At 45.3% G+C, this 13043-nt stretch overlaps 1 protein-coding gene across 2 annotated transcripts in view; it reads left to right on the forward strand.

Moving 5' to 3' along the window:
- The window catches only part of TFR2 (transferrin receptor 2), a 131304-nt gene that overhangs the window by 96592 nt on the left and 21669 nt on the right, over positions 1 to 13043 (forward strand). For both annotated transcript variants that reach the window (XM_066593946.1, XM_066593947.1), the window contains 2 exons: positions 10229 to 10368; positions 12803 to 12978. In XM_066593946.1, the coding sequence (XP_066450043.1) occupies positions 10229 to 10368; positions 12803 to 12978 (316 nt within the window). The remainder of the gene's footprint in view (positions 1 to 10228; positions 10369 to 12802; positions 12979 to 13043) is intronic.

The raw sequence follows: 13043 nt of genomic DNA on the forward strand, positions 1-13043 counted from the left end.
CCTCCTGTACTGTGGATGATGGGCGGTACAGCTGTGTGTTATTAGTTACATTACATAGGGGGGTCAGTTACTTTCCTCCTGTACTGTGGATGATGGGCGGTACAGCTGTGTGTTATTAGTTACATTACATAGGGGGTCACTTACTTTCCTCCTGTACTGTGGATGATGGGCGGTACAGCTGTGTGTTATTAGTTACATTACATAGGGGGTCACTTACTTTCCCCCTGTACTGTGGATGATGGGCGGTACAGCTGTGTGTTATTAGTTACATTACATAGGGGGTCACTTACTTTCCCCCTGTACTGTGGATGATGGGTGGTACAGCTGTGTGTTATTTGTTACATTACATAGGGGGTCACTTACTTTCCTCCTGTACTGTGGATGATGGGCGGTACAGCTGTGTGTTATTAGTTATATTACATAGGGGGTCACTTACTTTCCTCTTACTCTGTGGATGATGGGCGGTACAGCTGTGTGTTATTAGTTACATTACATAGGGGGTCACTTACTTTCCTCCTGTACTGTGGATGATGGGCGGTACAGCTGTGTGTTATTAGTTACATTACATAGGGGGTCACTTACTTTCCTCCTGTACTGTGGATGATGGGCGGTACAGCTGTGTGTTATTAGTTACATTACATAGGGGGTCACTTACTTTCCCCCTGTACTGTGGATGATGGGCGGTACAGCTGTGTGTTATTAGTTACATTACATAGGGGGTCACTTACTTTCCCCCTGTACTGTGGATGATGGGTGGTACAGCTGTGTGTTATTTGTTACATTACATAGGGGGTCACTTACTTTCCTCCTGTACTGTGGATGATGGGCGGTACAGCTGTGTGTTATTAGTTATATTACATAGGGGGTCACTTACTTTCCTCTTACTCTGTGGATGATGGGCGGTACAGCTGTGTGTTATTAGTTACATTACATAGGGGGTCACTTACTTTCCTCCTGTACTGTGGATGATGGGCGGTACAGCTGTGTGTTATTAGTTACATTACATAGGGGGTCACTTACTTTCCTCCTGTACTGGGGATGATGGGCGGTACAGCTGTGTGTTATTAGTGATATTACATAGGGGGTCACTTACTTTCCTCCTGTACTGTGGATGATGGGCGGTACAGCTGTGTGTTATTAGTTACATTACATAGGGGGTCACTTACTTTCCTCCTGTACTGTGGATGATGGGCGGTACAGCTGTGTGTTATTAGTTACATTACATAGGGGGGTCACTTACTTTCCTCCTGCACTGTGGATGATGGGTGGTACAGCTGTGTGTTATTAGTTACATTACATAGGGGGTCACTTACTTTACTCCTATACTGTGGATGATGGGCAGTACAGCTGTGTGTTATTAGTTACATTACATAGGGGGTCACTTACTTTCCTCCTGTACTGTGGATGATGGGCGGTACAGCTGTGTGTTATTAGTTACATTACATAGGGGGTCACTTACTTTCCTCCTGTACTGTGGATGATGGGTGGTACAGCTGTGTGTTATTAGTTACATTACATAGGGGGTCACTTACTTTCCCCCTGTACTGTGGATGATGGGCGGTACAGCTGTGTGTTATTAGTTACATTACATAGGGGGTCACTTACTTTCCTCCTGTACTGTGGATGATGGGTGGTACAGCTGTGTGTTATTAGTTACATTACATAGGGGGTCACTTACTTTCCTCCTGTACTGTGGATGATGGGCGGTACAGCTGTGTGTTATTAGTTACATTACATAGGGGGTCACTTACTTTCCTCCTGCACTGTGGATGATGGGTGGTACAGCTGTGTTATTCGTTACATTACATTGGGGTCACATACTTTCCTCCTGTACTGTGGATGATGGGCGGTACAGCTGTGTGTTATTAGTTACATTACATAGGGGGTCACTTACTTTCCTCCTGTACTGTGGATGATGGGCGGTACAGCTGTGTGTTATTAGTTACATTACATAGGGGGTCACTTACTTTCCCCCTGTACTGTGGATGATGGGTGGTACAGCTGTGTGTTATTAGTTACATTACATAGGGGGTCACTTACTTTCCTCCTGTACTGTGGATGATGGGCGGTACAGCTGTGCGTTAGTAATTACATTACATAGGGGTTCACTTACTTTCCTCCTGTACTGTGGATGATGGGCGGCACAGCTGTGTTATTAGTTACATTACATAGGGGGTCACTTACTTTCCCCCTGTACTGTGGATGATGGGTGGTACAGCTGTGTGTTATTAGTTACATTACATAGGGGGTCACTTACTTTCCTCCTGTACTGTGGATGATGGGCGGTACAGCTGTGCGTTAGTAATTACATTACATAGGGGTTCACTTACTTTCCTCCTGTACTGTGGATGATGGGCGGCACAGCTGTGTTATTAGTTACATTACATAGGGGTTCACTTACTTTCCTCCTGTACTGTGGATGATGGGCGGCACAGCTGTGTTATTAGTTACATTACATAGGGGGTCACTTACTTTCCTCCTGTACTGTGGATGATGGGCGGTACAGCTTTGTGTTATTAGTTACATTACATAGGGGGTCACTTACTTTCCTCCTGTACTGTGGATGATGGGCGGTACAGCTGTGTGTTATTAGTTACATTACATAGGGGGTCACTTACTTTCCTCCTGTACTGTGGATGATGGGCGGTACAGCTTTGTGTTATTAGTTACATTTCATAGGGGGTCACTTACTTTCCTCCTGTACTGTGGATGATGGGCGGTACAGCTGTGTGTTATTAGTTACATTACATAGGGGGTCACTTACTTTCCCCCTGTACTGTGGATGATGGGCGGTACAGCTGTGTGTTATTAGTTACATTACATAGGGGGTCACTTACTTTCCCCCTGTACTGTGGATGATGGATGGTACAGCTGTGTGTTATTAGTTACATTACATAGGGGGTCACTTACTTTCCTCCTGTACTGTGGATGATGGGCGGTACAGCTGTGTGTTATTGGTTACATTACATAGGGGTCACTTACTTTCCTCCTGTACTGTGGATGATGGGTGGTACAGCTGTGTGTTATTAGTTATATTACATAGGGGGTCACTTACTTTCCCCCTGCACTGTGGATGATGGGTGGTACAGCTGTGTGTTATTAGTTACATTACATAGGGGGTCACTTACTTTCCTCCTGTACTGTGGATGATGGGTGGTACAGCTGTGTGTTATTTGTTACATTACATAGGGGGTCACTTACTTTCCTCCTGTACTGTGGATGATGGGCGGTACAGCTGTGTGTTATTAGTTATATTACATAGGGGGTCACTTACTTTCCTCTTACTCTGTGGATGATGGGCGGTACAGCTGTGTGTTATTAGTTACATTACATAGGGGGTCACTTACTTTCCTCTTACTGTGTGGATGATGGGCGGTACAGCTGTATGTTATTAGTTACATTACATAGGGGGTCACTTACTTTCCTCCTGTACTGTGGATGATGGGCGGTACAGCTGTGTGTTATTAGTTACATTACATAGGGGGGTCAGTTACTTTCCTCCTGTACTGTGGATGATGGGCGGTACAGCTGTGTGTTATTAGTTACATTACATAGGGGGTCACTTACTTTCCTCCTGTACTGTGGATGATGGGCGGTACAGCTGTGTGTTATTAGTTACATTACATAGGGGGTCACTTACTTTCCCCCTGTACTGTGGATGATGGGCGGTACAGCTGTGTGTTATTAGTTACATTACATAGGGGGTCACTTACTTTCCCCCTGTACTGTGGATGATGGGTGGTACAGCTGTGTGTTATTTGTTACATTACATAGGGGGTCACTTACTTTCCTCCTGTACTGTGGATGATGGGCGGTACAGCTGTGTGTTATTAGTTATATTACATAGGGGGTCACTTACTTTCCTCTTACTCTGTGGATGATGGGCGGTACAGCTGTGTGTTATTAGTTACATTACATAGGGGGTCACTTACTTTCCTCCTGTACTGTGGATGATGGGCGGTACAGCTGTGTGTTATTAGTTACATTACATAGGGGGTCACTTACTTTCCTCCTGTACTGTGGATGATGGGCGGTACAGCTGTGTGTTATTAGTTACATTACATAGGGGGTCACTTACTTTCCCCCTGTACTGTGGATGATGGGCGGTACAGCTGTGTGTTATTAGTTACATTACATAGGGGGTCACTTACTTTCCCCCTGTACTGTGGATGATGGGTGGTACAGCTGTGTGTTATTTGTTACATTACATAGGGGGTCACTTACTTTCCTCCTGTACTGTGGATGATGGGCGGTACAGCTGTGTGTTATTAGTTATATTACATAGGGGGTCACTTACTTTCCTCTTACTCTGTGGATGATGGGCGGTACAGCTGTGTGTTATTAGTTACATTACATAGGGGGTCACTTACTTTCCTCCTGTACTGTGGATGATGGGCGGTACAGCTGTGTGTTATTAGTTACATTACATAGGGGGTCACTTACTTTCCTCCTGTACTGGGGATGATGGGCGGTACAGCTGTGTGTTATTAGTGATATTACATAGGGGGTCACTTACTTTCCTCCTGTACTGTGGATGATGGGCGGTACAGCTGTGTGTTATTAGTTACATTACATAGGGGGTCACTTACTTTCCTCCTGTACTGTGGATGATGGGCGGTACAGCTGTGTGTTATTAGTTACATTACATAGGGGTCACTTACTTTCCTCCTGTACTGTGGATGATGGGTGGTACAGCTGTGTGTTATTAGTTACATTACATAGGGGGTCACTTACTTTCCTCCTGTACTGTGGATGATGGGCGGTACAGCTGTGTGTTATTAGTTACATTACATTGGGGTTCACTTACTTTCCTCCTGCACTGTGGATGATGGGCGGTACAGCTGTGTGTTATTAGTTATATTACTTAGGGGTTCACTTACTTTCCTCCTGTACTGTGGATCATGGATGGTACAGCTGTGTGTTATTAGTTACATTACATAGGGGGTCACTTACTTTCCTCCTGCACTGTGGATGATGGGCGGTACAGCTGTGTGTTATTAGTTACATTACATAGGGGGTCACTTACTTTCCTCCTGTACTGTGGATGATGGGTGGTACAGCTGTGTGTTATTAGTTACATTACATAGGGGGTCACTTACTTTCCTCCTGTACTGTGGATGATGGGCGGTACAGCTGTGTGTTATTAGTTACATTACATAGGGGTCACTTACTTTCCTCCTGTACTGTGGATGATGGGCGGTACAGCTGTGTGTTATTAGTTACATTACATAGGGGGTCACTTACTTTCCTCCTGTACTGTTGATGATGTGTGGTACAGCTGTGTGTTAATAGTTACATTACATAGGGGGTCACTTACTTTCCCCCTGTACTGTGGATGATGGGTGGTACAGCTGTGTGTTGTTATTACATTACATAGGGGGTCACTTACTTTCCTCCTGTACTGTGGATGATGGGTGGTACAGCTGTGTGTTATTAGTTACATTACATAGGGGGTCACTTACTTTCCTCCTGTACTGTGGATGATGGGCGGTACAGCTGTGTGTTATTAGTTACATTACATAGGGGTTCACTTACTTTCCTCCTGTACTTTGGATGATGGGTGGTACAGCTGTGTGTTATTAGTTACATTACATAGGGGGTCACTTACTTTCCTCCTGTACTGTGGATGATGGGCGGTACAGCTGTGTGTTATTAGTTACATTACATACAGGGTCACTTACTTTCATCCTGCACTGTGGATGATGGGCGGTACAGCTGTGTTATTAGTTACATTACATAGGGGGTCACTTACTTTCCTCCTGTACTGTGGATGATGGGCGGTACAGCTGTGTGTTATTAGTTACATTACATAGGGGGTCACTTACTTTCCTCCTGTACTGTGGATGACGGGCGGTACAGCTGTGTGTTATTAGTTACATTACATAGGGGTCACTTACTTTCCTCCTGTACTGTGGATGATGGGCGGTACAGCTGTGTGTTATTAGTTACATTACATAGGGGGTCACTTACTTTCCCCCTGTACTGTGAATGATGGGCAGTACAGCTGTGTGTTATTAGTTACATTACATAGGGGGTCACTTACTTTCCTCCTGTACTGTGGATGATGGGTGGTTCAGCTGTGTGTTATTAGTTACATTACATAGGGGGTCACTTACTTTCCTCCTGTACTGTGGATGATGGGTGGTTCAGCTGTGTGTTATTAGTTACATTACATAGGGGGTCACTTACTTTCCTCCTGTACTGTGGATGATGGGCGGTACAGCTATGTGTTATTAGTTACATTACATAGGGGGTCACTTACTTTCCTCCTGTACTGTGGATGATGGGCGGTACAGCTGTGTGTTATTAGTTACATTACATAGGGGGTCACTTACTTTCCTCCTGCACTGTGGATGATGGGCGGTACAGCTGTGTGTTATTAGTTACATTACATAGGGGGTCACTTACTTTCCTCCTGTACTGTGGGTGATGGGAGGTACAGCTGTGTGTTATTAGTTACATTACATAGGGGGTCACTTACTTTCCTCCTGTACTGTGGATGATGGGTGGTACAGCTGTGTGTTATTAGTTACATTACATAGGGGGTCACTTACTTTCCTCCTGCACTGTGGATGATGGGCGGTATAGCTGTGTGTTATTAGTTACATTACATAGGGGGTCACTTACTTTCCTCCTGTACTGTGGATGATGGGCGGTACAGCTGTGTGTTATTTGTTACATTACATAGGGGGTCACTTACTTTCCTCCTGTACTGTGGATGATGGGCGGTACAGCTGTGTGTTATTAGTTACATTACATAGGGGTTCACTTACTTTCCTCCTGCACTGTGGATGATGGGCGGTACAGCTGTGTGTTATTAGTTACATTACATATGGGGTCACTTACTTTCCTCCTGTACTGTGGATGATGGGCGGTACAGCTGTGTGTTATTAGTTACATTACATAGGGGGTCACTTACTTTCCTCCTGTACTGTAGATGATGGGTGGTACAGCTGTGTGTTATTAGTTACATTACATAGGGGGTCACTTACTTTCCTCCTGCACTGTGGATGATGGGCGGTACAGCTGTGTGTTATTAGTTACATTACATAGGGGGTCACTTACTTTCCTCCTGTACTGTGGATGATGGGTGGTACAGCTGTGTGTTATTAGTTACATTACATAGGGGGTCACTTACTTTCCTCCTGCACTGTGGATGATGGGCGGTACAGCTGTGTGTTATTAGTTACATTACATAGGGGGTCACTTACTTTCCTCCTGCACTGTGGATGATGGGCGGTACAGCTGTGTGTTTTTAGTTACATTACATAGGGGGTCACTTACTTTCCCCCTGTACTGTGGATGATGGGCGGTACAGCTGTGTGTTATTAGTTATATTACATAGGGGGTCACTTACTTTCCCACTGTACTGTGGATGATGGGCGGTACAGCTGTGTGTTATTAGTTATATTACATAGGGGGTCACTTACTTTCCTCCTGTACTGTGGATGATGGGCGGTACAGCTGTGTGTTATTAGTTACATTACATAGGGGGTCACTTACTTTCCCCCTGTACAGTGGGGGATGGGTGGTACAGCTGTGTGTTATTAGTTACATTACATAGGGGGTCACTTACTTTCCTCCTGTACTGTGGATGATGGGCGGTACAGCTGTGTGTTATTAGTTACATTACATAGGGGGTCACTTACTTTCCTCCTGTACTGTGGATGCTGGGCGGTACAGCTGTGTGTTATTAGTTACATTACATAGGGGGTCACTTACTTTCCCCCTGTACTGTGGATGATCGCTGGTACAGCTGTGTGTTATTAGTTACATTACATAGGGGGCCACTTACTTTCCTCCTGCACTGTGGATGATGGGCGGTACAGCTGTGTGTTATTAGTTACATTACATAGGGGGTCACTTACTTTCCTCCTGTACTGTGGATGATGGGCGGTACAGCTGTGTGTTATTAGTTACATTACATAGGGGGTCACTTACTTTCCTCCTGTACTGTGGATGATGGGTGGTACAGCTGTGTGTTATTAGTTACATTACATAGGGGGTCACTTACTTTCCTCCTGCACTGTGGATGATGGGCGGTACAGCTGTGTGTTTTTAGTTACATTACATAGGGGGTCACTTACTTTCCCCCTGTACTGTGGATGATGGGCGGTACAGCTGTGTGTTATTAGTTATATTACATAGGGGGTCACTTACTTTCCCACTGTACTGTGGATGATGGGCGGTACAGCTGTGTGTTATTAGTTATATTACATAGGGGGTCACTTACTTTCCTCCTGTACTGTGGATGATGGGCGGTACAGCTGGGTGTTATTGGTTACATTACATAGGGGGTCACTTACTTTCTTCCTGTACTGTGGATGATGGGTGGTACAGCTGTGTGTTATTAGTTACATTACATAGGGGGTCACTTACTTTCCCCCTGTACAGTGGGGGATGGGTGGTACAGCTGTGTGTTATTAGTTACATTACATAGGGGGTCACTTACTTTCCTCCTGTACTGTGGATGATGGGCGGTACAGCTGTGTGTTATTAGTTACATTACATAGGGGGTCACTTACTTTCCTCCTGTACTGTGGATGCTGGGCGGTACAGCTGTGTGTTATTAGTTACATTACATAGGGGGTCACTTACTTTCCCCCTGTACTGTGGATGATCGCTGGTACAGCTGTGTGTTATTAGTTACATTACATAGGGGGTCACTTACTTTCCTCCTGTACTGTGGATGATGGGTGGTACAGCTGTGTGTTATTAGTTACATTACATAGGGGGTCACTTACTTTCCTCCTGTACTGTGGATGATGGGCGGTACAGCTGTGTGTTATTAGTTACATTACATAGGGGGTCACTTACTTTCCTCCTGTACTGTGGATGATGGGTGGTACAGCTGTGTGTTATTAGTTACATTACATAGGGGGTCACTTACTTTCCTCCTGCACTGTGGATGATGGGCGGTACAGCTGTGTGTTGTTAGTTACATTACATAGGGGGTCACTTACTTTCTTCCTGCACTGTGGATGATGGGCAGTACAGCTATGTGTTATTAGTTACATTACATAGGGGGTCACTTACTTTCCTCCTGTACTGTGGATGATGGGCGGTACAGCTGTGTGTTATTAGTTACATTACATAGGGGGTCACTTACTTTCCTCCTGTACTGTGGATGATGGGCGGTACAGCTGTGTGTTATTAGTTACATTACATAGGGGGTCACTTACTTTCCTCCTGTACTGTGGATGATGGGCGGTACAGCTGTGTTATTAGTTACATTACATAGGGGGTCACTTACTTTCCTCCTGTACTGTGGATGATGGACTGTACAGCTGTGTGTTGTTAGTCACATTACATAGGGGGTCACTTACTTTCCTCCTGTACTGTGGATGATGGGCGGTACAGCTGTGTGTTATTAGTTACATTACATAGGGGGTCACTTACTTTCCTCCTGTACTATGGATGATGGGCCGTACAGCTGTGTGTTATTAGTTACATTACATAGGGGGTCACTTACTTTCCTCCTGTACTGTGGATGATGGGCAGTACAGCTGTGTGTTATTAGTTACATTACATAGGGGGTCACTTACTTTCCCCCTGTACTGTGGATGATGGGCGGTACAGCTGTGTGTTATTAGTTACATTACATAGGGGGTCACTTACTTTCCTCCTGCACTGTGGATGATGGGTGGTACAGCTGTGTGTTATTAGTTACATTACATAGGGGGTCACTTACTTTCCCCCTGCACTGTGGATGATGGGCGGTACAGCTGTGTGTTATTAGTTACATTACATAGGGGGTCACTTACTTTCCTCCTGTACTGTGGATGATGGGCGGTACAGCTGTGTGTTATTAGTTACATTACATAGGGGGTCACTTACTTTCCCCCTGTACTGTGGATGATGGGCAGTACAGCTGTTTGTTATTAGTTACATTACATAGGGGGTCACTTACTTTCCTCCTGTACTGTGGATGATGGGCGGTACAGCTCTGTGTTATTAGTTACATTACATAGGGGGTCACTTACTTTCCTCCTGTACTGTGGATGATGGGCGGTACAGCTGTGTGTTAGTAGTTACATTACATAGGGGGTCACTTACTTTCCTCCTGCACTGTGGATGATGGGCAGTACAGCTGTGTGGTGTTAGTTGCATTACATAGGGGGTCACTTACTTTCTTCTTGCACGGAGGGGGATGGGCGGTACAGCTGTGTGCTATTAGTTACACTACACAGGGGGTCACTTACTTTTTCTTCCCCATCTCTCCTTCCAGGTTCACTTCGGCACTGGAGACCCCAACACTCCTGGCTTTCCTTCTTTCAATCACACCCAGTTTCCCCCTTTCAAATCCTCAGGACTTCCCAAAATCCTGGCTCAGGCCATCAGCTTTTCATCTGCACAGTCACTGCTGGGGTAGGTATAAGGCTTCATAGAATCATAGATGAGTAGAGTTGGAAGCGTCACCCGGGGTCATTGGGTCTCCCCTGGGTCATTGCGTCCCCCAGGGTCATTGGGTCTCCCCGGGTCATTGGGTCCCCCAGGGTCATTGGGTCCCCCAGGGTCATCGGGTCCAAACCCCTGCTCAGTGCAGGATTCAATAAATCACCCCAGACATACATTTGTCCAGCCTCTGAAGACTTACATTGAAGGAGAACTCCCCACCTCCCATGGCAACCTGTTCCACTCACTGATCCCCCTCACTGTCTAATATCTAATCTGTGTCTCCTCCCTTTCAGTTTCATCCCATTGCTTCTAGTCTTTCCTTGTACAGATGAGAATAGGGCTGATCCCTCTGCACTGTGACAGCCCTTCAGATATTTGTAGACCTCTATTACGTCTCCTCTCAGCCTTCTCTTCTGGAAGCTAAACATTCCCAGATCCTTTACCCGTTCCTCACAGGACATGATTTGCAGACTGCTCACCATCTTGGTAACTCTTCTCTGAACTTGCTCCAGTTTGTCGATCTCTTTTTTAAAGTGGGGTGCCCAGAACTGGACCCAGTATTCCAGATGAGGTCTGACTAAGGAGGAGTAGAGGGGATAATGACCTCACATGATCTAGACTCTATGCTTCTCTTAATACATCCCAGAATTGTGTTTGCTTTTTTGGCTGCTGCATCACATTGTTGACTCATGTTCAGCCTATGATCTATTAGTATAACCAAGTCTTTTTCACATGTGCTGCTGCTTAGCCCAATTCCTCCCATTCTGTATGTGCTTTCTTCTGCTTTCTTCATTTTTCTTGCCCAGATGTAGGACTTTGCATTTCTCCTTGTTAAATACCATTCTGTTAGTCGCCGACCACTGTGCAAGCTTTTCTAGATCTTTTTGAATCCCCTCTCTCTTCCCTAGTGTTAGCTATCCCTCCTAGCTTTGTGTCATCAGCAAATTTGATCAGTTTCCCATCAATTCCCTCCTCCAGATCATGTATAACAATGTTGGCCACCACTGGGCCCCGGACAGAGCCTTGTGGTGCCCCATTTCATACATTCTTCCACTTGGATGTGCAGCCATTTATGACCCCTCTTTGAGTACGATCACTCAGACAGTTGGGAATCCACCTAACGGTTGCCTTGTCAATCCCAGATTTGGTCATTTTTTTTAGATACTTTGTCAGATGCTTTACTAAAGTCAAGATATACTATATCCACCGCATTTCCTTGATCAACCCAGTCAGTGATTCTGTCATAGAAGGAAATTAGATTCGTCTGACATGACGTGTTTGTTACAAACCCATGCTGGCTCTGGTTAATTACTCCATTCTCATCTAAGTAGTTGCCTACATGTTTAATAATTTGTTCAAAGATCTTTCCCGGTATAAAAGTCAGGCTCACAGGCCTGTAGTTTCCTGGATCCACCTTCTTCCCTTTTTTGAAGATAGGGACAACATTTGCCCTTTTCCAATCTTCTGGGACTTCTCTTTGTTACTGTAAACTACCCTGGATACGCCAGCCCGGGTTGCCCTGGATCTTACCCGCAACCCCTGTCCCTGCCTACTTGCCTCCACTCCTGGCTAACCCCAGGCGGGCAACTGGGCGGCGGTCCCTACTCTATCTTCCCTTTTTAGATAGGGACAACATTTGCCCTTTATCACTTCTGCTGTTTCATTATAAAGAATTCTCCAGTTACATCCAGAGCTGCAGTCAATTCTGCTGACATCTCTAGTTGTTTCTTAAATCTATCTGTGTTTTATAATCTTGAGGCCTATTTACACGCAAAGACAATCTTTCAAACAATTGAAGGATTGACAGTTCTAGCAATCATCTTGCATAAAATACTAATGGGCACTAATGTCCATTAGCACTTTATCAGCTTCATTTGCATATATATGAGCCTTGAGCAACTGTTTGCAAATCCCAGCATGTGGTCTGAACTCAGCTGTGTTGTCTTCACAAAGGCTTCTGCGGGCTGTCAGCTGAATACAATGTAATCAGCTGCTCCCATGGAGAAAACAGCGTGTAGTCCCTGCTATCTCTCTCCAGCCAAACAATGGATTTTATATTCACCTAAAAATCATTGTTCGGCCGAAAATTTAATGATGGCAGCGTTTACACGCAACGATTATCACTCATATGCCATCGTTTGAATACATTTTGAGCGACAATTGTTGCGTGTAAATGGGACTTTAGCTGTCAACAACTTTCTAGTAATAGTAAACCCTCAGAGTTATCAGGACAGCTTTGGAGTTGACATGAGCATAAGACATAATGCAAGAGCAGATGTGTGAATGCAGCTCTGGAGGTGAAAGGAGTGAAAAACAAGATGAAGTTGCAAAAGTCCGGATGTGACTGGAGCATGAGCCTTGATTTAAAGATTGAAGCTTTGGTCATTTCTGTCATTGTCTGCAGGCGACTGGTGGGGCGCAGCATCCCTGAGACGTGGCGGTCAGCAAACTTCCTGTCTCACAGCGTGGGTCCGTCACTGACCACCCCGGATTACCAGGTGCAGCTGGAGGTGACTAACGTACCTGTGAGCGTGGAGCTGCACAACGTCTTTGGCAGCATCACGGGTCACTATGAGCCTGGTGAGCACATTATACCCCTCCCCCGGCATGCCCGCCTGCGCCCGCACTGACCCCTTTCCTGTCTC

The sequence above is a fragment of the Eleutherodactylus coqui genome, chromosome 2 (genome assembly GCF_035609145.1).
Source record: "Eleutherodactylus coqui strain aEleCoq1 chromosome 2, aEleCoq1.hap1, whole genome shotgun sequence".
Taxonomy (NCBI): Eukaryota; Metazoa; Chordata; class Amphibia; order Anura; family Eleutherodactylidae; genus Eleutherodactylus; species Eleutherodactylus coqui.